General features: G+C 41.9%; 2 protein-coding genes across 12 annotated transcripts in view; one reads left to right on the forward strand and one right to left on the reverse strand.

Moving 5' to 3' along the window:
* The window catches only part of FANCD2 (FA complementation group D2), a 47,791-nt gene extending 47,003 nt beyond the window's left edge, over window positions 1-788 (reverse strand). For 6 of the 11 annotated variants that reach the window (XM_070576526.1, XM_070576529.1, XM_070576531.1 and 3 more), the window contains exon 1: window positions 522-661. The gene's annotated coding sequence lies outside the window, so the exon portion shown is untranslated. Of the gene's footprint in view, window positions 1-521 lie in introns of all 11 variants that reach the window. The other 5 variants (XM_070576530.1, XM_070576523.1, XM_070576527.1 and 2 more) reach the window with 4 other exon arrangements.
* EMC3 (ER membrane protein complex subunit 3) lies at window positions 744-20,128 on the forward strand. The gene is made up of 8 exons (XM_070576536.1): window positions 744-1,103; window positions 8,801-8,858; window positions 9,197-9,290; window positions 10,745-10,849; window positions 11,579-11,660; window positions 13,425-13,504; window positions 14,517-14,599; window positions 18,915-20,128. Exons 1-8 carry the CDS (start codon window positions 949-951, stop codon window positions 19,041-19,043), a joined length of 786 nt encoding a protein of 261 aa, XP_070432637.1. The 5' UTR covers window positions 744-948; the 3' UTR covers window positions 19,044-20,128.
* The last annotated feature ends 436 nt before the right edge of the window (window positions 20,129-20,564 follow it).

Consider the following 20,564-nt stretch of genomic DNA (forward strand, 5'->3'; position numbering starts at 1 on the left):
ATTCGCTTAAACGGGAATGGCCGGCAGGCAGGGAAATACTAAGAGCTAACGAGAACTATTTTAAGTGCTCCACACTCCACACTTCGCTTATTCTTCACAAAGCTTTGTGACGTAGGTACCCTTATTATCCTCCTATGCAGCGGCAGGGCTGGGATTCCAACTGCGACAGTCGGGGTCCAGAATCCGCACTAACTACCGCCTACACTGACTCTTGATTATAACAACGGCTTCCAAGAACGGCTAACCTTTACTATGTACCAGGCACCATGCTGAGAGTTTCTTATTCGCTGTCTCGTTTAATACCTATAACCAGTATCAGCCACTCTGCAGACGGGAAAACTAAGGCAAGTCAGGGCAGTGTGACTTGAGGGCACACGCCCTGAACACGTGCCATATCGTCTCGCTGCCAGAGAAGCCTGAGAGACGGGAGGTGGGGCCGGCCGCCCGGACCCCGTCATCCGGGAGGGCGTCAGAAGTAAAAGCCCTTCTCGTTCCGGCATTTTAACGACGCAGGGAGGTACCTGGGGATTATTCCACGACAGGACAGATGAGGCAGCCGAGGTCCGGGGCGCGGAGGCCCAGAGAGAAAGCCCGGGCTTGGCCGCGGCCTAGAGACAAGGCCACAGTGGCGCGGGGCCTCGACCGACGACGACCGCTACTCAACTCACCCGCCCAGAAGCCGTCGCCGCCCCCTGTTTTCGACTTTCCCGCCCGGCGCGACGTCGCGCTGACGTCATCGAGGCGCGCCGTGCCGTCAACCTTCCGCGCCGGAAGTGGGCGGCCGGGGGGCCCGACTGGTGGCAGTGCGCAAGGGCCTAGGGTGCTGTGGGATCCGGGGCTAGCCAGACTGAGGGGAGTGAGAAGGCCCAGAGGCGAACTCGAAGAGGAGCTCCGGCGCCCCGAAGAGAAACCCGGCTACACCTGCACGGGAGCCGGCGTTCTGTGAAGATGGCAGGGCCAGAGCTGCTGCTCGACTCTAACATCCGCCTCTGGGTGGTCCTGCCCATCGTTATCATCACCTTTTTCGTGGGCATGATCCGCCACTACGTATCCATCCTGCTTCAGAGCGACAAGAAGCTCACCCAGGAACAAGTCTCCGACAGGTCAGCGCCCTCCCCTCTCTAACGACCTCAGTCCCCCGTGACCTTGGTCAGGAAAGTGTAGGGGGTTATGTTAGTTTACCCGGGTTCGCATCGCGAACTGGGTAACCTTGGCCGAGTTACCTCTGTGTTTCACTTTCGTCATCTGTAAAAGGAGGATGATGACAGGACATGCCTCATAGATCAAGCAAGAGGATTAAATTTTAGACGATGTCTGTAAAACCTTTAGCACAGGGCTTGGGACGTATTAAATGCTCAAAAACAGGTTGCTGTTAATATTGTTAGGCTAGTCGCCAACCATCGATGGATTTATCAATGAACTATAGATAAGGTGGGTGTGATTATACTCTTTTACCAAACTTATATGGTGGCCAGATGAGATACTAAGTAACCAAGTGCTTTGCAAAAGTAAAACTACTATAGAGATGTGAGGGGTTGTAATTATCATTTTCCCTCCTGAAGTGGAGGCAACTTCTTCCTCCTGTGCTTCATTAAAGTATTTATCTATGGAGAGGTAATTTGAGACGGTTTTAGGTGGTATCTAGACGTCTGTCCCCGCCGTAAATAAAATACAGTTTTCCCTCAATCATTCCAATTATTTTCAAAGACCATCTCAGATAAATGCTAATATGTCTCTAACACTTCCCTGTCATTTATTAATCTCCCATTTTAACAAAGAGCAAGTCTCAGGTTCAGAACTATCCACTGGCAACAGTATCTAGCTAAAATTTAGTAAGGTTGTTTTGTTTTTATTGTATTCATTATAACAGTTACTTTCTACTTATGGCAAGTAATAGTGGTTTTCCATTTGCTGGTAATTTAAAGGTTTCTTTTAAAGCTTATATAAGCAGAAAAAGTTGAAATATAAGAAATACTAAGTTTTTTTTTTAAGATTTGCACCTGAGCTAACAACTGTTGCCAATCTTCTTCTTTTTTTTCTGCTTTTTTCTCCCCAACCCCCCCCAGCACATAGTTGTGTATTTTTAGTTGTGGGTCCTTCTAGTTGTGGCATGTGGGACACCGCCTCAATGTGGTCTGACGAGCGGTGCCATGTCCGCACCTGGGATCCAAACCAGCAAAACCCTAGGCCGCTGAAGCAGAGCGGGTGAACGTAACCACTCAGCCATGGGGCTGGTCCCTGAGATACTAAGTTTTTAATTGTACAAGTACTAGGTGAATAAGACAAAAATCATAACCACGGAATAAGAATACTGAAGTTTGGGAAGCACTGCTTTATCATTTCCAATTGTGCTTCCCAATTATGCTGAGAGTAATAATAATAAACCAACATTTATTAAGTACTTATTCTATGCCAGGCACTCTGCCAAGCAGTTAGATTCATCAACTTATTTAAAATTCAAAGCAACTCTGAGGTAGATGCTGTTGTCCCATTTTATAAAAACAGGCTTAAGAAGTTCCATGATCACACCTGGTGAGTTTCAGGACTTCAGCCCAGTGTTCTGGTTCCCAAGTCTGGAGCTCTTTCTAGTCCACCACAGCAGCCACTTCAATTATTTTTCCATGGCATCAGTTTTCGAACTGATCAGAAGCAGCCTCTTGGAGATAACCTTAAGAAATCAGTTCATCACAGAAAAGAAGGCTGTAGAAAGATGCAAAGTGGAGAGAGCTCAGACATTCAGCATTTATTTATTTATTGACACCAATAAGTTGTTCTCATTTTATCCTCAAATAGCATTGAGATAATCCTGAACACATTTTTACAGTTGAACTCCCAAGTTCAGTTTTCTTGACCAGGATTCCTGCTGTCATAGATTCTCTGACACAGTTTTCTACTCATGGTTCACTCTGTAATTTCAGAGTGATGGTTCTGAACGACATCCACCCCCAAGCTCCCTTTTCTAACCTAAAATGGAATTCACAGTTCCTGCAATCTACATACAAGAATATTTAAAAAAAAAAAAAGGCGACATAATGTTCTAATTGTAACAATCAGGAGAAATAAAAGGAAAATACTTTAATTTATATTTCATAAGTGCTTGTGCACAAAGGTCCTAGAAGGTGTAATGCAGAAGTCAGATGCATGCCCCTGGCTATAAAATTGCCATAACTGGGACAGGTTCTATTGTAGGCTGATACATTGTGGTAACTGCTTCGATACCGCAGAAGGCAGTGCTGTCTTAGATGTCACTTTCCTAAATGGTGAACTACTCTTAATAAAGTTCTGAACAAAACAAAGTCCAGGTTTCCCTATGTTTACTCAGTAGTTGCATACTAGGAAGTTTAGTATATATAAAAATCATCATCCCCTCCTCCACAAAAAGTGGAATTAGGTTTGAGACTCAGATGGTTAAAAATGATTTGGTGAGATATTCAAAAGTAGTGTGAGGCATGGCACAGTTCTTTGTGTTGCCCAGCTGTCCCCAGCCTTGTAGGATCCTTAGCGTCCCTTAACCCCTAACAAATGACAGTTTGTGCTCTTTGCTCTCCAGCCCATCATTTAGGCAATCAAAAAAGTTCCACAGATTTTCTTGGGGCCCCCTAGAGGGCAGTACCACCTCCATGGAGAACCACTGCTTTACAGAAAACTCAGCATCCCTGGCCATAAATGCTCCATCCCTTAAGTGAGGTGGTTGGATCATGCCAGCTCTGACATGGTGTGACTGTACCCCACCAGGTCATCTTCTGAGCTGGGGTAGAATGCTGAGCACATGATTCTGAGCTGGCCAAAGTCCAAGGCAAAAGACGTTTTTTAGTTGCAAAACATTTCTCTAAATACAGTCTTCCCTCCATATCCCTGGAGGATGGGTTCCAGGACACAGACACACACACCCACAGATACCAAAATCCGAGGATGCTCAAGTCCCTTGTATAAAATGGCATAGTATTTGCATATAACCTGCACATGTCCTCCCATGTACTTTAAATCATCTCTAGATTACTTGTAATGCCTAATACAATGCAAATACTATGTAAATAGTTGTTATACTGTATTGTTTGGGGAATAATGACCAAAAAAAATAGTCTGTACATGTTCCATACAGACACAACCATCATAGGCCTTTCCATCCGAGGTTGGTTGAATCTGCGGATGTGGAACCCGCAGATGCAGAGGGCTGACTGGACAGTTTAAGTTTTCATTAGCCTGAATGATCACAAAATGGGACATTTGGTTTCATGAGTTATTAAGCTTTTACTCAAAACTTAAACTAAAATTTTTCTAAAATGTATTAAACCCAAACTAAAGAATACATAAATAAAATATATTAGACCATATTTGGGGATAGAACATGTGTAAACAGTGGTTCTCAAGCTTGAGGAATATACCTACTCTTTGGAAAGGAAAAGAGCAAACACAGGTCTTTAAGAATATGGAACTCCAGTTTGAGAAATACTGACTTTAAAAACTAAAGTTTTATTTTAAGAAAACGTCTTTCAGTTGCAAATCACCACTGCAAAAGAGAAGCTTTATCTTTATAACCAGTATGACGACTTATTTTTAGGTATTAATGGAAATGAAAATGCAAGATTAAAAATTCCTTGTAGAACCTGTAGACCCCTGAATACATCTGTGGATTTCAGTTTAGGAAACTAAGTGTTTAGACTATACAGGATAAATTAAGCTTGCCTTGATTCAGGATTGAAATGCCTCGAGGTCGTGGTTCTCAACCCCAATTCTACAAAATTGCTCAGCAATGTAGCAAGTATAGGAGATCCAGCTGGATTTCTGTTGATTGCAGTGCCTGTAGAAGTCCCAGATTATCTACAGTGAACAAGTTTCTACTGATGACCCACCACAATGCCATATGCTGTAGGGTACAAAACGAGACAAGGTCAAGACCCTACGCTCAGGGAGTTTTGGTCCAAGCGATAAAACATACGAAAGGAAAATAATAGATACCATTAATGTAGTGCTTAGGATGTGCCAAGTACAGTGCTACTTACTTTAAATGAGATAAAATATATGAAGAACTCACCTTAAAATCCTTCAGTATTTCTCTTTGGCTCTTTTTTTTTAAATTGTGATAAAATATGCATATCATAAAATTTACCATTTTATCTGTTTTTGAGTGTACAAATTCAGTGGCATTGAGTACATTCACACTGTTTTGCCACCATCACTACTATCTACTTAGATAGTATTTTGATCATCCCAGACAGAAACTCTGAACCTTTTAAACAGTAACTCCCCATTCCCTTCTCCCTGCAGCCCCTCCACCCCACTTTCTGTCTGAATTTGACTACTCTAGGGACATCATGTAAGTGGAATCTTACAATATTTGTCCTTTTATGTCTGCCTCATTTCACTTACCATAAGGTTTTCAAGGTTCATCCATGTTGTAGCATGTGTCATAATTTCAGTCCTTTTTATAATGGCTAAATGAAGTGTATAACATGATGATTTGACATATGTATACTCTGTAAATTGTATACCACAATCCAGCTAATTAACACATACATCACCTCACATAGTTACCTTTTTTTTGGTGATGAGAACACTTAAGGTTTACTCTCTTAGCAAATTGCAAGTACACTCCCCAGCTTTATTAACTGTAGTCGTCATTCTGTACGTTAAATCCCCAGAGCTTACTCATCTTATCACTGAAGACTTGTGCCCTTTGACCAGCATCTCCCCCGTCCCCTAGTAACTCCCATTCTACTTTCTGTTTCTATGAGTTTGCCTTTTTCTTTTTTTTTTTAGATTCCACATATAAGTGAGATCATACAGTGTTTGTCTTTCTCTCTCTGGCTAATTTTACTTGGTATAATGTCCTCTAGATTCATCCATATTGTTGCAAGTGGCAGGATTTCCTTCTTCCTCGTGGCTGAATAATATTCCATTGCATATATATACACCATGTCCTCTGTATCCGTTCATCTGTCAGTGGGCACTTAGGTTGTTTCCATGTCTTGGCTATTGTGAATAATGCTGCGATGAACATGGGGGTGCAGATGTCTCTTTGAGACTGATTTCATTTCCTGCAGATATATACCCAGAAGTGGGATTGCTGAATCATATGGTAGTTCTATTTTTAATCTTTTGAGGAACCTTTATACTGTTTTCTGTAATGGATGCACCAATTCACATTCACACCAAGAGGGTTTCCCTTTCCTTTCCCTTTCGCTCTTAAGATAAACATTAAAATACAATGGAACCTTAAAAGGGAAGGAAGTCCTGTCACATGCTACAACATAGATGAAACTTAAGGACATACTAAATGAAATAAACCAGACAAGATCATAACTGTATGATTCCACTTATGTGAGGTATCTAAACTAGTCCAATTCGTAGAAACAGAAAATAGAATGGTGGTTACCAGGGGCAGGGAGAAGAGGGAAAAAGGGGAGTCATTTATTGTTCAGTGGATAGGGAGTTTGAGATTTACCAGATGAACAGTTCTGGAGATCTATTTCACAACAAGGTGAATATACTTAATACAACTGAACTGTACACTTAAATATGGTAACATAGTAAATTTTATGTTATGTCTTTTATCACAATTAAAAAAAAATACAGTGAGAGCCACATGGCCTTGTAGAGTCTGGCTCTTGCCCACCTCTCACGCCTTGTTTTCACCACATTTTCCATAGCTCTCCTTCTTTCCGCCGTATGGCCTTTCTTGGGTCTTCAGAGACGCAGTGCTTATTCCTGCCATAGAGCTTTTGCCCATGCCGTTCCCTCCAGCACATTGCCATGTGAGTAATCTCTACTCATCCTTAAGATTCTTTTTTTTTGAAGAAGAAGAAGATTAGCCCTGAGCTAACATCGTGCCCATCTTCCTCTCCTTTATATGTGGGACACCATCCTCCTCTTTTTGCTGAGGAAGACTGGCCCTGAGCTAACATCCGTGCCCATCTTCCTCTCCTTTATATGTGGGACACCTACCACAGCATGGCTTTGCCAAGCGGTGCCATGTCCGCACCCGGGATCCAAACCGGCGAACCCCAGGCCACTGAAGCACAACATGCGCACTTAACCCCTGCGCCCCCAGGCCAACCCCATCCTTAAGATTCTAACTTAATCATACATCCTCAGCAAAGCTTTCTGTAAGACCTTGACTTCCCGGACTTGGTTAAATCCCCTTTTACACACTCCTGTCGTTCATACCATCCCTCGCTCCTTCCTAGGACATAACAGGTGAATTTCACGTTTATTCCTGTGGTTCTTTGATTAATGTCTTTCTCCCCGACTAGATTTTAACCTTCATGAGATACTTCCTTTTTGATCACTGTTGTTCATATCACTTAACACAGCTCTCAGAAGCTCAAGAAGTATTTGTTCGATGAGAATAAATCTGTTATTGTACAGAACATGAGTGGAGGCTTAGGGGATTTAAATGAGTTGCCCAAGATCACATACCTAATAAGTGGCAGAGCCAGCATTTGAACCCATCTGTCCAACTCCAGAGCTTAAATTTTTCCCCATTATTCTAGACCCAGTGCTGCTTAAACAGTCGGTGGTGAAGGACCAATTTTTTTGTTTTTTAATTTTCAATCTATAGCACATTGATGCTTTTGTGAAATATTTTGATCACGCATATGGGTGTTCTGACAATGTGAAATTACTATAAAGGTTTCTAAACCCTTACTCTTAATGTCTGTACTTCTCTCATCACAGACCAGCACTAGTACACAGGCCACACTTTTAGTAGCTTTAAACTAGCTCCCAGTGTAAGGAACATATTACATGTCACCTCTCCAGGGCTGTGTATAGAGAAGTCAACTGTACAGTATAATGAGGTCAAGAGGAGGAAGACCAGAGAGAATTCCACGAGGGCACCAGGCATCGGTGGAATTTCTCTTCGTGGAAACTCCATGACGTGTTTCATGGAGAAGGTGTTAAGGCATTCGGGGTAGAATTGGTGAAGGAGACGGGCACCAGAGCCTTCCAGGTGTGGAGAAGCTGGAATGTGCGTCAGGTGACAGGGGGACCCTGGGGTGTGGACTCACTGCCTAGAGCAGGTGGTTTGTACCGAGGAGCAGAGAGAAAGTGAACACAATGTTCTCGTGTTCATTTCTGTCTGGTTTTTTTTTCCCTTCACTCTTCAAGAAGGATTAACTTAAGGGTTCCCCCCCACCACCATTAAAACAACTTTTTAAAACCTAGAAAAAATTAGTATTTTGATTTCTATTGTTTGGTATTTGTATCTTAACACCACCCACTTGTTGTATTGCACTCTGTTATCTTTAATGATTAGTTATGTTCAAATATCACCGAATAATTTCATTTATTAATTCAGTAAGTGTTTGTTGAGAGCTTACTAAGAGTCTCAGTCCTGGGTGGAATTTCTATTTGTTTCTGTCAGATCAGAACCCTGTCAAGTCCTCTACTCATTTCTCTGTGGACTTTAAAAAGTTCCTTCTTTGTCCTCACCCTTCCTCCCTCCTCCGGCCCCCAAATCTTCTGAGTAGCATCCAACTGCTACTCTTTCACTCAGAGAATGTTCCTTCTTAGCTCATCATAAAGTAAGAAAAGGCTGAGTGTAACGTGCCAAATGTGCCTTCTTCAGACATCTTTGTTCAGAAACGCAGTCACTTTGGAAAAATGCTCTTTTGAAAACTTGATCATTGGGTTAAATGTATTGTGTTGATTTTAAGGATACTTGTGTTGTGTGAAAAGTTTCCACACAGAGCTGTGGCCAAATAGGCCCTCTCTTGTATTTAAATAGGTCTTCTACCTTATTCTCTTTCTTCTAGTGTTTCACTTTTAAAAATCTCATTGTCTTGGTTGTATTTTTCAGTCAAGTCCTAATTCGAAGCAGAGTCCTCAGGGAAAATGGAAAATACATTCCCAAACAGGTACTCATTTATCTTTTATTAAAAGCTCCACGATTCACTGTTGAGGGCAGTAGATAGCTGAGTGTTTTATAAGGGGACTCTTTGGGGAAAGCTGAAGGCTGGCAAAGTCGGTAATTAAGCTGTGGCCTGGTGGTGTTTGCTGTCATTGTGACTCCGACCTTCTTAGGAAATTGTTTTTAAATGTGACTCAGCTAAAGTGTCAGGTTGACTGCCAAGTAGGCTGCCAGCTCTGAGTGTAACAGCATATTCCAAGGGCCGTCTGACTAAGCCTCTGGGGAATAATTTGACAATTTGCTATGTCACAATTTTAAGACTTAAAAAGCTCTTTTTTCTACTAGTCTTTCTTGACACGAAAATACTACTTCAACAACCCAGAGGATGGATTTTTCAAAAAAACTAAAAGGAAGGTAGTGCCTCCTTCTCCTATGACTGGTATGTTTATTCCCTTCTCTCATCTTTGAAGAAGATTTTTAACATGAGTTGGGGGAAAGGGAGGCAGGGGGGATGTTGTTTTATTTAAGTGTTAAACTGTAGAAGAGAGCAACCCCTGGGACCTCAGAGATCATCTGTCTAGTACAGGGATCTACGGAAGTGGAGTTCTGTTTTTCAGACATATCTTCTCGGGACCCCAATGTTTCAAGTGTATTTTTAAAAAGAGCCCTGGGCTGAGGGGCTGGGGAGGCCAGAGCCATTGTCCTTAGGCCACTCCCCTTTGCTGTTCCTCAGGGTCCAAGGCTCTATGGAGCACGGCTGGAAGAGCCCTCCAGTCCCAGCTCCACCCAGAGCCTGCGTCCTGTTGCTGATGGATGGCCCCCAGCTTCTGCCTGATGCGGGGGAGCTCTCACTGCCTCCCCAGATCAGGCATTTCCTTGTCACACAGATTGCTTGGCCCACCCGACAAGTTCTGCTCTTAACGATTTCTTACTTCCACTGATCCCAGTCGTGTGAAAAATACAGCATCTTTAAATAACATGAAATAATTTATTATTCTGTGTTGACTGTCCTCTCATTTTAGTACCCATTTCTCTAGGTGGGATAACCAGCTATTTTAAACCCAGACAGAAGGTACTGGAATTGATTTTACTAAGTCTTTTAGAAAACCTAGAAGAAACAAAAGACCAGTAAATATATGAAAAGATACTTGACTTCACTAAAATCCATGGAATGCAAATTAAAACAAGATGTCCTTTTTAGCCCATTAAACTGGCAGAGAATGGAAAGCTTAACCAAAGGCACTGCTGTCAAGGTCGTGGGAAGTTAGGCCCTTTCACTGTTGTCAAGACAGTCTCACAGTATCTGTCAATTTTAAACGTTCAAACCCCGTGACCCAGAAAATCTTCTAAGAGTTTCTCTTACAGAAACACTTACATAAACATGCAGATTTATGTACAAGATAGTTGTTGGCAGCATTGTTTATTGGCAAAAAAAAATTGGAAACAATCTGCAGGTCCACCCAGAAGTGGTGAGTGTGACCACACAGTGGACTCCTATGCAGACATCGAAAATAATAAGAGCGATATTATGCCAGTGTGGAAATGCCATTCACAGTATAGTAATTTTTGTAAATTAAGCAGAACAGTAAATATAGTATCCCTTCATTGTGTATATATAGAAACTATTTTGTGTATATATATGTATATACACGTATAGGCATGTATGTATATTTATATATAAAAAGATGGAAGGATATGCAGCAAACAATTAAAAGTGTTTAGAGAGTGGGCTCAGAGGAACTGTCTACATCCTGTGTTTCTCTGTCACTCGAATTTTTTACAATGAACTTATATTACTTTAATTATCAAATAAATAAAAAATTTACAAAAAATCAGCAGGAAGTCCCTGCCAACAGTGGTAAAATGTGGTGATCTCTTCTGTTTTTGTCTTAGATCCCACTATGCTCACAGACATGATGAAAGGCAATGTAACAAATGTCCTCCCTATGATTCTTATTGGTGGATGGATCAACATGACATTTTCAGGCTTTGTCACAAGTAAGTTGCAGACCCCGAAGACTTCAGGTTGACTTCATCTCTGATCCTTTCCTGTGTCCCTGTTCACAGAAATCCAGGTGCTGCTATAAGACACTAATATCTTAGGTCCTCTGTTCTCTAGTGGAAACTGATACCGTTCTTTGAACAAAAGAATTTAGTATGCTATGATTGGATGGCCCTTATCCCAAACTGATTGTAATTTCATGATAAGGATGCTTTTTTACTAATAGGTACTCAAATGAGTGACTTGCTAGTTTGTATCTAAAACTAATTTGGTGTTCTAGATGAGTAGGGTGAGGGGAGGCCTATTTCTATTTTGACTTCATTTCCTAGGTATCGGGGTAAGTCGTTTGTCTATTTGTTTAAGTTGTTTTGATTTGGTTTGAATCAGTTTGGTTTCTTAGTAATATGGTTCTCTGTGTATATATTCCACTTGGGTTTAACAGATTGGTGCAAGTTTATTTTCAAATTTTAGGTCACAGCTCAGTTTGAGTCTCTGCTTCTTAAGCAATAGAGAAGCTGGAGTTGTTCAAGGTTCTATAGTAGAGTTGCATTTGACTGATATTTCTTCAGAAATTGACACAAATTCCCTTCTGCAAATCATTTTCCAAAGTCTGTATGTACAGAGTTCCCACCTCCTCAGGGAAAGAAAGTGCGCATTTACATTTAAACTTTTCTAAAAGTAAAGAAGCTAGGAGTGATTGTGAGCTTTTTCCTTCTTCTCTGCAGCCAAGGTCCCGTTTCCACTGACCCTCCGTTTTAAGCCTATGCTACAGCAAGGAATCGAACTTCTCACGTTAGATGCATCCTGGTAAGGACTTCCTTTTGTTTCATAAGAGCAAACCAAAATCTAAAACCAATGTCTCTTAAAGAACAGGATTTCCAGTTTGCATACTTCACTGTAATAGGTTTTTGGAGTTTTTCTCATTGAAACTCCACTCAAAATGCCAGGTGGATTATGACAACTTTTGTATGGGTCTTCCAAAAGGAGAGAATGTGTCAGCCTCTTTTCTCTAGCTTTTTGGGGCTTGGGAGTAGATGTGTCCACCCCAGAAAAGTTAAAAGATAAAGCCAGGGACTCTCGCCAAGGCGCACCTTTTAGCAATACCTGGAGCTTGTGGGAATGGATGTTTGTATTTTTTTTTTCCAAAATACATTACTGCCAATAATAACATGAATCCTTTTCTTTGGTACCAGTCACTGTGCTAGGTGTTTTCCATATATTATCTTATTTTGTCCTCATAGCAACCGTTTGAAGTGGAGGGATTGAGATTTGACCACAAAATCTGTCCAAATCCAAATAAAATAAATTTACCATTTTATTTTTTAGAGCAGAGTAATAAAACTCAGTCTGAAAAGTTCTTAGAACACTGCTACAGCATCTGGAACCCAGTAGCGCTTCTTCATGTGGTCTCTCCAGACTGTTTTGTCTATGGCTTCCCAGAGACTGGCATGAAAAAGAAGCCAGACAGGAGGACCACCAGTGGGAATCTTTCTCACTCCATAGACTGAGCACAGCAGTCTCTGGCTGTAAGCGGGGGCAGGACAGACCAGATGCTGGGAGACTCTTGACTCTGCACACTTCAGCTAGAGGAGAAGAGCTGGGCTTTGTATGAGTAGCATGACTCGATGAAACCTTGACCTTCCAGGCTCGTTTGGGCTAAACAAAAACTTCATGGGCTGGAGAAAAGCTTTTTTATCTTTTCTCGTCATCTGGGCAGGTATGTGACTGACACGCTCATGTGGACGAAGGAGACTGGAGCCTAGGTATACAGCTAGGTTACTGTTAGACACAGATCTGCAACGTTACCTACAGATAGGTCATTTACTTCCCTGCAACCTGTGGGACTAACCAGAATAGACCCCAGTTGTGTGACCCAAATATTAGAATGAAGCGTAGATTTCTTTCCTGTATCATTTCTCATACTCTTAGTTTTTATTATTTGCAAGCATGTTTATTTTCTGGGGGTAAGATGAGAAACCTAAACTAAGGAAAGCTTCGGTGATAAAGTTCAAAACTTGGAATGGCTTTCCCAGTAGCTGCCGTCCGCAGTGGGCAGCTGTTTCCTGCAAGCCGCCTCCTATCCTTAGTTGTAAGTCTGCAGCTCACCACCTCTTGTGACTTCCTTTAGAGAATGGGATTCAGGAGAGGAGGCCTCTTTCAATCGTTATTTTACGTACTTCTGTATTGTTTGCATTTACTCTGTATAACAAGTATCTGTTGTTTTTATAATTAAAAATAATAAATGGCTTGAAAACTCATGTAGAAAAGAAAATTAAACAAAGCTTACCTTCCCTGATGAAATGGAGCACACCAGTCGTGAGTTCGGTTCCTGCTCCCGAATGCAGAAGACTTTATTGCATATGTGGAAGTAGCAGCTTGCCTGCTGAGAGCTGTAACTATTTGTAAGACTGCTTTCATAACTTGCATTTCTTCTTTGGTTGTGCTTTGGATGAATATAGCCTACCCCAGGTGATTTCTTTACGTACTCTGAACAATTTTCGGTGGTAGAAAGGCATGCACTACATTAATTCTGAAATAACTACCTATATTGTTTCACTTGTGCTTTGCTAGGGTGAGTTCAGCATCCTGGTACTTCCTCAATGTCTTTGGGCTTCGGAGCATTTACTCTCTGATTCTTGGCCAAGATAATGGTAAGAAGCACATCAGGTTTAATAAGCAAATGCTTTGATAAATGAATCATCCATGCCAGGGCCAGAAGAATCATGTAGGCTGTGCTGTTTGGTAGCATAATCAAATACAAAGCTTCATTCCTTAAACTTGTTCTTAAGTTTCTGAAGTATTCCGAAAGAGTCTTAAAAATTCCAGGGTTGGGGCCGGCCCGGTGATGTAGTAGTTAAGTTTGCACATTCCGCTTCTGCGGCCCAGAGTTCACAGGTTCAGATCCCAGGCGTGGACCCAGCACCACTTGTCCAGCCACGCTGTGGCAGCATCCCACATACAAAGTAGAGGAGGATTGGCACAGATGTTAGCTCAGCAACAGTCTTCCTCATACACGTACACACACACAAATTCCAGAGGCAAACCGCAGTTCTGCATTCTCGTCGGCAATCACGGGGACAGTATCCCCCAAATCTGATACCCTCCTGTGTGGGACCAGCACCAGCCATGTAAGCCTGTAAACCTGAAGCTGAAAGAAGACCTGGTTTATCAGTTCATTGACTGGAGTTCTTGCCAGTACCAAGCCTGGCTCTCTTACTTAATGCCTGGGGCCTTGGGCAAGTTACTTAACCAGTCTAATCCTCTGTTGGCTTATCTGTAAAATAGGGACCTTTATAATTAACTTGAGGGTTTGTTGTTAGGACTGGATGAGGGAGAATACGTAAAGCCCTTAGTGAAGTACCTGGCATACCGTAGTTGCTCAGTAATTTGTGACTGTTGTTGTTGTTGTTTAAATTTAAAATGAAGTTTAGTGCTTCCTTTAGTTATCTTTGTTCTGCGATTATCATCCTCATTTTTCAGAACAGGTAAAGTGGCTTTCCTGGGATCACGTAGCCAGTGTGTGACAGGGCCAGTCAGTGCATCTGTCATATGGTTCTCTAATCCACTGTGAGCGTCTCTAAGTGTTGTGTAAGGACTGTTCTTCCTCAAGGGCACTGTGTGCTTGCTGAGCCCTGGCACTCAGTAGGTGTGTCTTACCTGCAGCTGCTGACCAATCACGGATGATGCAGGAGCAGATGACGGGAGCAGCCATGGCCATGCCCGCAGACACCAACAAAGCTTTCAAGGTACACTCGCTTCTCCTTCCAGTTTCACTGAAACTCCGAAAGGCCTTACCAGAGTTTCTTTAAAAAGGGGTTCCCTGGGAGCCGGCCCTGTGGCCTAGTGCTTAAGTTCACGCGCTCCACTTCCACGGCCCAGGGTCTCGTTGGTTCAGATGCACTTGCTGGGTGCAGATATGGCACCGGTCATCAGGCCATGCTGAGGCAGCATCCCACATGCCACAACTAGAAGGACTCACAACTGAAAATACACAACTATGTACAGGAGGGCTTTGGGCATAAAAAGGAAAAATTTTTTTTAAAAATCTTTAAAAAAAAAAATGGGTTCCCTGAAGTGAGTGTAGTATGTATGATGCCATCGTTTAAATTTAAATTGAGCAAAAATGTGTTTTAGTTTACGTGTCTCTTATTCCTGAAGCAGAATCATCTGTTAAGTAAATTAGAGATTCTTAGTACTTTCCTGGTTCTCAAATGCTCACCCAGATTTAATCCACACTGTAAATGAAGCTGTAAAAACAGTCCAATCAGGTAAACATTTGGAATATTTTGAACTTTTCTGAACTCTGTAGACATCATATGTAAATTTCATTTTTAAAAAATCAGCACTTAGAGCTTTTTCATGAAATGATTCTGGAATTTGCAAAATCCACTATAATTTTTGTACAGCAAAATCTCCCTAATTTTTCATGATAAAAACTAGAAATAGAAGGGACCTTGTTCATCTTCATGAATGGCATCTGAAAATCCCACAGCTAACGTCATACTCATACTGAAAACTTTTCCCCTAAGATTAGGAACAAGACAAGGATGTCCACTCTTGCCACTTCTATTCAACATTGTCCTGGATGTTCTAGCCAGGATAGTTAGGCAAGAAAAAGAAAAGGCGCCCAGATTGGAAAGAAAGAAGTAAAACTATCTCTGTTTGCAGATGACATGCTCTTACACACAGAATGTCCTGAGGGATCCACAAGAAACTGTTAGAGCTCATAGACTAGTTCAGCAAGGTTTTAGGATACAAGGTCAATATGCAAAAATCGATTATATTTCTACACACTGATAATAAAAAATCCGAAAATGAAATTAAGAAAACCGTTTCATTTACAATCATATCAAAAAGAATAAAATACTTAGGAATAAATTTAACAGAAGAAATACAAGACTTGCACGCTGAAAATTACAAAACATTGCTGAAAGAAATTAAAGAAGACTTGAATAAATGGAAAGACATCCGTGTTTGTGGATTGGGAGACTTAGTATTGTGAAGATAGCAACACTCCCAAACTGACCTATAGATTCAACACAGTCCCCATCAAAATTCCACCTACCTTTCTTGCAGAAATTGACAAGCTGATTCCAAAGTTCATGGGTGGAAATGCAAGGGACCCAGAATAGCCCAAATAATGTTGAATAAGAACAAAGTTGAAGGACTCAAACTTCCTGATTTTAAAACCTTCAGAGCTACAGTAATCAAGACTATGTGGGACTGGCAGAAGGATAGACATATAGTCAGTGGGACAGAATTGAGAGCTCAGAAATAAACTCATACATTTTTTTTCTTCCCCCCAAAGCCCCCGGTACATAGTTGTATATTTTTTTTAGTTACGGGTCCTTCTAGTTGTGGCATGTGGGGACGCCACCTCACCGTGGCCTAAAGAGTGGTGCCATGTCCACGCCCAGGATCTGAACCAGTGAAACCCCGGGCTGCCGAAGCGGAGCGCACAAACTTAACCACTCGGCCACGGGGCTGGCCCCCAGACCCATACATTTAAGATCAATTGACTTTGGACAAAGGTGCCAAGACAATTCAGTGGGGGAAAGAATAGTCTTATTGCTAACTGGGTCCAGAGTTTCTGTTTCAGAGAATGAAAAATTTTGGAAATAGACGTGGTGATGATTTACAACATTGTGAATATAATTAATGCCACTGAACTATATACTTAACAGGGGTTAAAAGTGGCAAATTTTATGTTATATATATATCTTACCACAATAAGAAAAGTAAACAGTTTTTCAAAAAATAAAAATTTTTAAATGGGTCAAAGACCTAAATATAAGAACTAAAACTATAAAGCTCTTAGAAGAAAACATAGCTGTAAGTATTTGTGACCTTGGATTAGGCAGTGACTTTTAGATATGACATTAAAAGTATAGGCAACAAAAAGAAAAATAGATGAATGGGACTTTGTCAAAATGGAAACTTTGGTACTTCAAAGGACGCAAAGTGAAAAGGCAACCCACAGAATCTGCGGAAATGTTTGCAAATCATATATCTGATAAGGGTCTAGTATTCAGAATAAAGAACTCTTAGACCTCAACAGTAAAAAGACAACTCAGGGGGCCAGCCCAGTGGCGTGTTGATTAGGTTCGAGTGCTCTGCTTCACTGACCCGGGGTTCGCAGGTTCAGATCCTGGGCACAGACATGAAAGGATCTTCAACAGGAGTAGCCATTGGAGAAATGCAAATCAAAACCACAATGAGATGCTACTTCATACCCACTCAGATAGTTAGAATAAAAAAGATGGACAGTAGCAAGTGTTGACAAGGGTGTGGAGAAATTGGAACCCTCATCCATGCTGGTAATGGTGCAGCCACTTTGGAAAGTGGTTTTTAGCCTTTCCTCAAAAAGTTAAACATAGTTACCATGTCACCCAGCAATTTCAGTCTTAGATAAATATCCAAGAGAACTGGAAACATATGTCCACACAAAAACTTAAGACAGGAATGTTCAGGGGCCAGCCCGGTGGCCGAGTGGTTGGGTTCATACGCTCTGCTTTGGCCACCCAGGGTTTTGCCGGTTGGGATCCTGGGCGCAGACATGGCACCGCTCGTTAGGCCACGCTGAGGCGGCATCCCACGTAGCACAACCAGAAAGACCTACTACTAGAAATACAACTATGTACTAGGGAGCTTTGGGGAGAAGAAGAAGAAAAAGAAAAAGAAAAGAAGATTGGCAACAGATGTTAGCTCAGGTGCCAATAAAAAAATAATAAATAAAAATTTAAAAATAAGGATGTTCAGAGCACTATTCATAATAGTCAAAAAGCAGAAACAATGTGGGGCTGGCCCAGTGGCGCAGCAGTTAAGTTTGCACATTCTGCTTCAGTGGCCTGGGGTTCATCTGTTTGGATCCCAGGCACAGACCTTTGCACTGCTTATCAAGCCATGCTGTGGTAGGCGTCCCACATATAAAGTAGAGGGAGATGGGGATGGATGTTAGCTCAGGGCCAGCCTTCCTCAGCAAAAAGAGGAGGATTGGCGGCAGATGTTAGCTCAGGGCTAATCTTCCTCAAAAAAAAAAAGAAAAAGCAGTAACAATCCAAATATCTATGCATCATCTGATGAAGAGATAAACAAAATGTAACATTTTGGAATATATGTATAATGTATGGACAATGGAATGTATAAGATGGAATATTATTCAGCTATAAAAAGGAATGAAGTACTGAATCATGCTACAATAGGGAGGAACCTTGAAAACATGCTAATTGTGAAAGAAACCAGTAACAAAAGATCATACATTGTGTCCAGAATAGATGAATTCAAAGATACAGAAAGAAAAGAAGTAGTTGCCAGGGGTTGGGGGTCGGGGGCATGGGGAGTGTCTGCTGTTTGATGTGGAGTTTCTTTTTGTGGTGATGAAAGTGTTCTGGAATTAGTGTGATTGTTGCACATCTTTGTGAATCTACTGAAAACCACTAAATTGTACATATTAAAAGGGTGAATTTTATGGCATGTGAGTTATATTTTTAAAAAACCCACACCCATGAGCTGGCGTTTGTATTACATATTAAATTTTTTTTTTTTAAAGATTTTATTTTTTCCCTTTTCTCCCCAAAACCCTCCAGTACATAGTTGTATATTCTTCGTTGTGGGTCCTTCTAGTTGTGGCATGTGGGACACCGCCTCAGCGTGGTTTGATGAGCAGTGCCATGTCCGCGCCCAGGATCCAAACCAACGAAACACTGGGCCGCCTGCAGCGGAGCGCACGAACTTAACCACTCGGCCACGGGGCCAGCCCCTAAATTTCATAAAGTAGTTTTTTAAACCCACTGAAGGCAAAAGTAGTCAGCATTAATAGACTTTTTGAGAAATGTAATTAGTTACCAGCTCCAGTGCCTTGAACAAATTATTCTACCTTAGCTTTAGTCTCCTTGTCTGTAAGTTGGGTGGGGATGAACGGGGCGGATAGCAGCGCCTGCCTCATGGCCTTGAATGAGCCCATCCATGTAAATAGCTTAACCAGCTGGTGGCTTGGAGTGGGTGTGCGCTGAAGGTCAGTGCTGCTCTTGGTGACAGCCCTGGTGTTCTCTTCCTTTGCAGACAGAGTGGGAAGCGTTGGAGCTGACGGATCACCAGTGGGCACTAGATGACGTCGAAGAGGAGCTTATGGCCAAGGACCTCCACTTCGAAGGCATGTTCAAAAAGGAGCTACAGACCTCTATTTTTTGAAGACCAAGCAGGGTTTAGCTATGTCAGGACCTCGGAGTAGCGCTTAACCTTGTCACTGCCGTTTGAGCTGGAGCCTCTCAGAATAAAAAGGAGGATGCATGAGCTGGTGGCGGGTGTGCAGGAGGATTGTTCTTGTCTGAGCCGGGTTCTCTTTCACGCTTGACACTAGAGGAAATACGAGGGATGTGTGCTGGGTGACTTACCTGGAAACAGCTATTTTTAAAATGTTTTAAATTTTCCTTCTGGCGACTCTAGTAATAAAAGAGAAAGGGGGAAGACTCAAGCTAGTGATTATATATAAAACTTAGCAAAAATTCAACCTTTGGAAAAAGCATTATCAGTTATAACTAATTATTATGTACAGTCAGCCTGTCTTCTGACCATGGTAAACTCCTGTTCTCTTGGGAGCCAAGCACCCTGTGTTTTACCTTTAATTTTCGTTAGTATTTTTATAACTTTCTTTATACAAATAATACATTTTCCAATTACTGAAAATTTTGGAACTATGGATGAGCAAAGTGAAATTTCCTGTGGTGTTCATTTTGAGCCTACAGAATGACAAAGAGCAAATGTGTCAAAACCTGATTCAAATAAACTCTTCAGAGTGAATACCCGGGGCCAGGACAGACTTAGCAAACCTTCTATGCTCTCAGTGCTGCCCAGAGAACATCAGGGCCCTGAGACACTGCCAGATTCTCACGTGCCTTTGGGATCGTCAGAGAAGGGTTCAACAACACGAGGTCTTGATCTGGACTTCAGAATGTATCTAATCCATTGACGAATCAATGGTGCTGTGCTGTCAATGGCTACTCGGTGGAACAAAAGGCCCCATTTCCCAGTTATTCTGCATAAGAGAGAGTTGACATACCGCTGTAAGAAGGGAAAGAGGGTGATTGCTGGCAGACACATAGTTAAGGGTTGCCCCAGAATAAATCTCTGGATTAACTCTCCCGGGAAAGTGGCAGGGTGCCGTTTCGGTACCAAGAGGCGAATGTAATTTGCATGTTGAGCACTGTAATCAACAACAAATGACTCTTGACTCTACAAATTAAACCATCCTGTTTTCTCTTCTTTGACTATAAAAATGTTGCCTCTATGGGTCACTAACAGCTTTCTGCCAACAGTTATGAGTATCTATTGTGGACTAGTGCTGGAGAGTCTAAGATGAAAAGATGTGACACTTGACCTCAAGGAACTCATAAGAGAGACACATAAGAAATTGGTGGTTCTGAACCCTTTTTTGGGTCACAGAACCTCTTTGAGAATTTGGTGGAAGCTCTGACCCTCCCTTCCAGAGTAGTGTACATGGGCACAGACACAGAGATTTCCCGGGTAACCCAGGGCCATTGATAGGCCTTCCAAAGCCTGTTCTGAGTGACCCATCGACCCAAGGTAAGAAATGTTGATATTTAAAATAGCAGCTTAAACAAAATGTTAAAGGAGCAGGTGTTCACGTGAGAGCTAACTTTTGACCTGGGCCTTACAAGGGTTCTGCAGTGTATAAGGGCATCCTAATCCGAG

This window comes from Equus przewalskii, chromosome 15 (genome assembly GCF_037783145.1).
Source record: "Equus przewalskii isolate Varuska chromosome 15, EquPr2, whole genome shotgun sequence".
Lineage (NCBI taxonomy): Eukaryota > Metazoa > Chordata > Mammalia > Perissodactyla > Equidae > Equus > Equus przewalskii.

Excerpts from the sequence above, each read along its gene's own strand:
- EMC3 (XM_070576536.1), top strand. The coding sequence starts at position 949 with ATGGCAGGGCCAGAGCTGCTGCTCGACTCTAACATCCGCCTCTGGGTG. Across the intron at positions 9,291-10,744 it reads GCCTCCTTCTCCTATGACTG|ATCCCACTATGCTCACAGAC; the intron begins GTATGTTTATTC and ends TTTTTGTCTTAG. Across the intron at positions 14,600-18,914 it reads ACACCAACAAAGCTTTCAAG|ACAGAGTGGGAAGCGTTGGA; the intron begins GTACACTCGCTT and ends CTTCCTTTGCAG.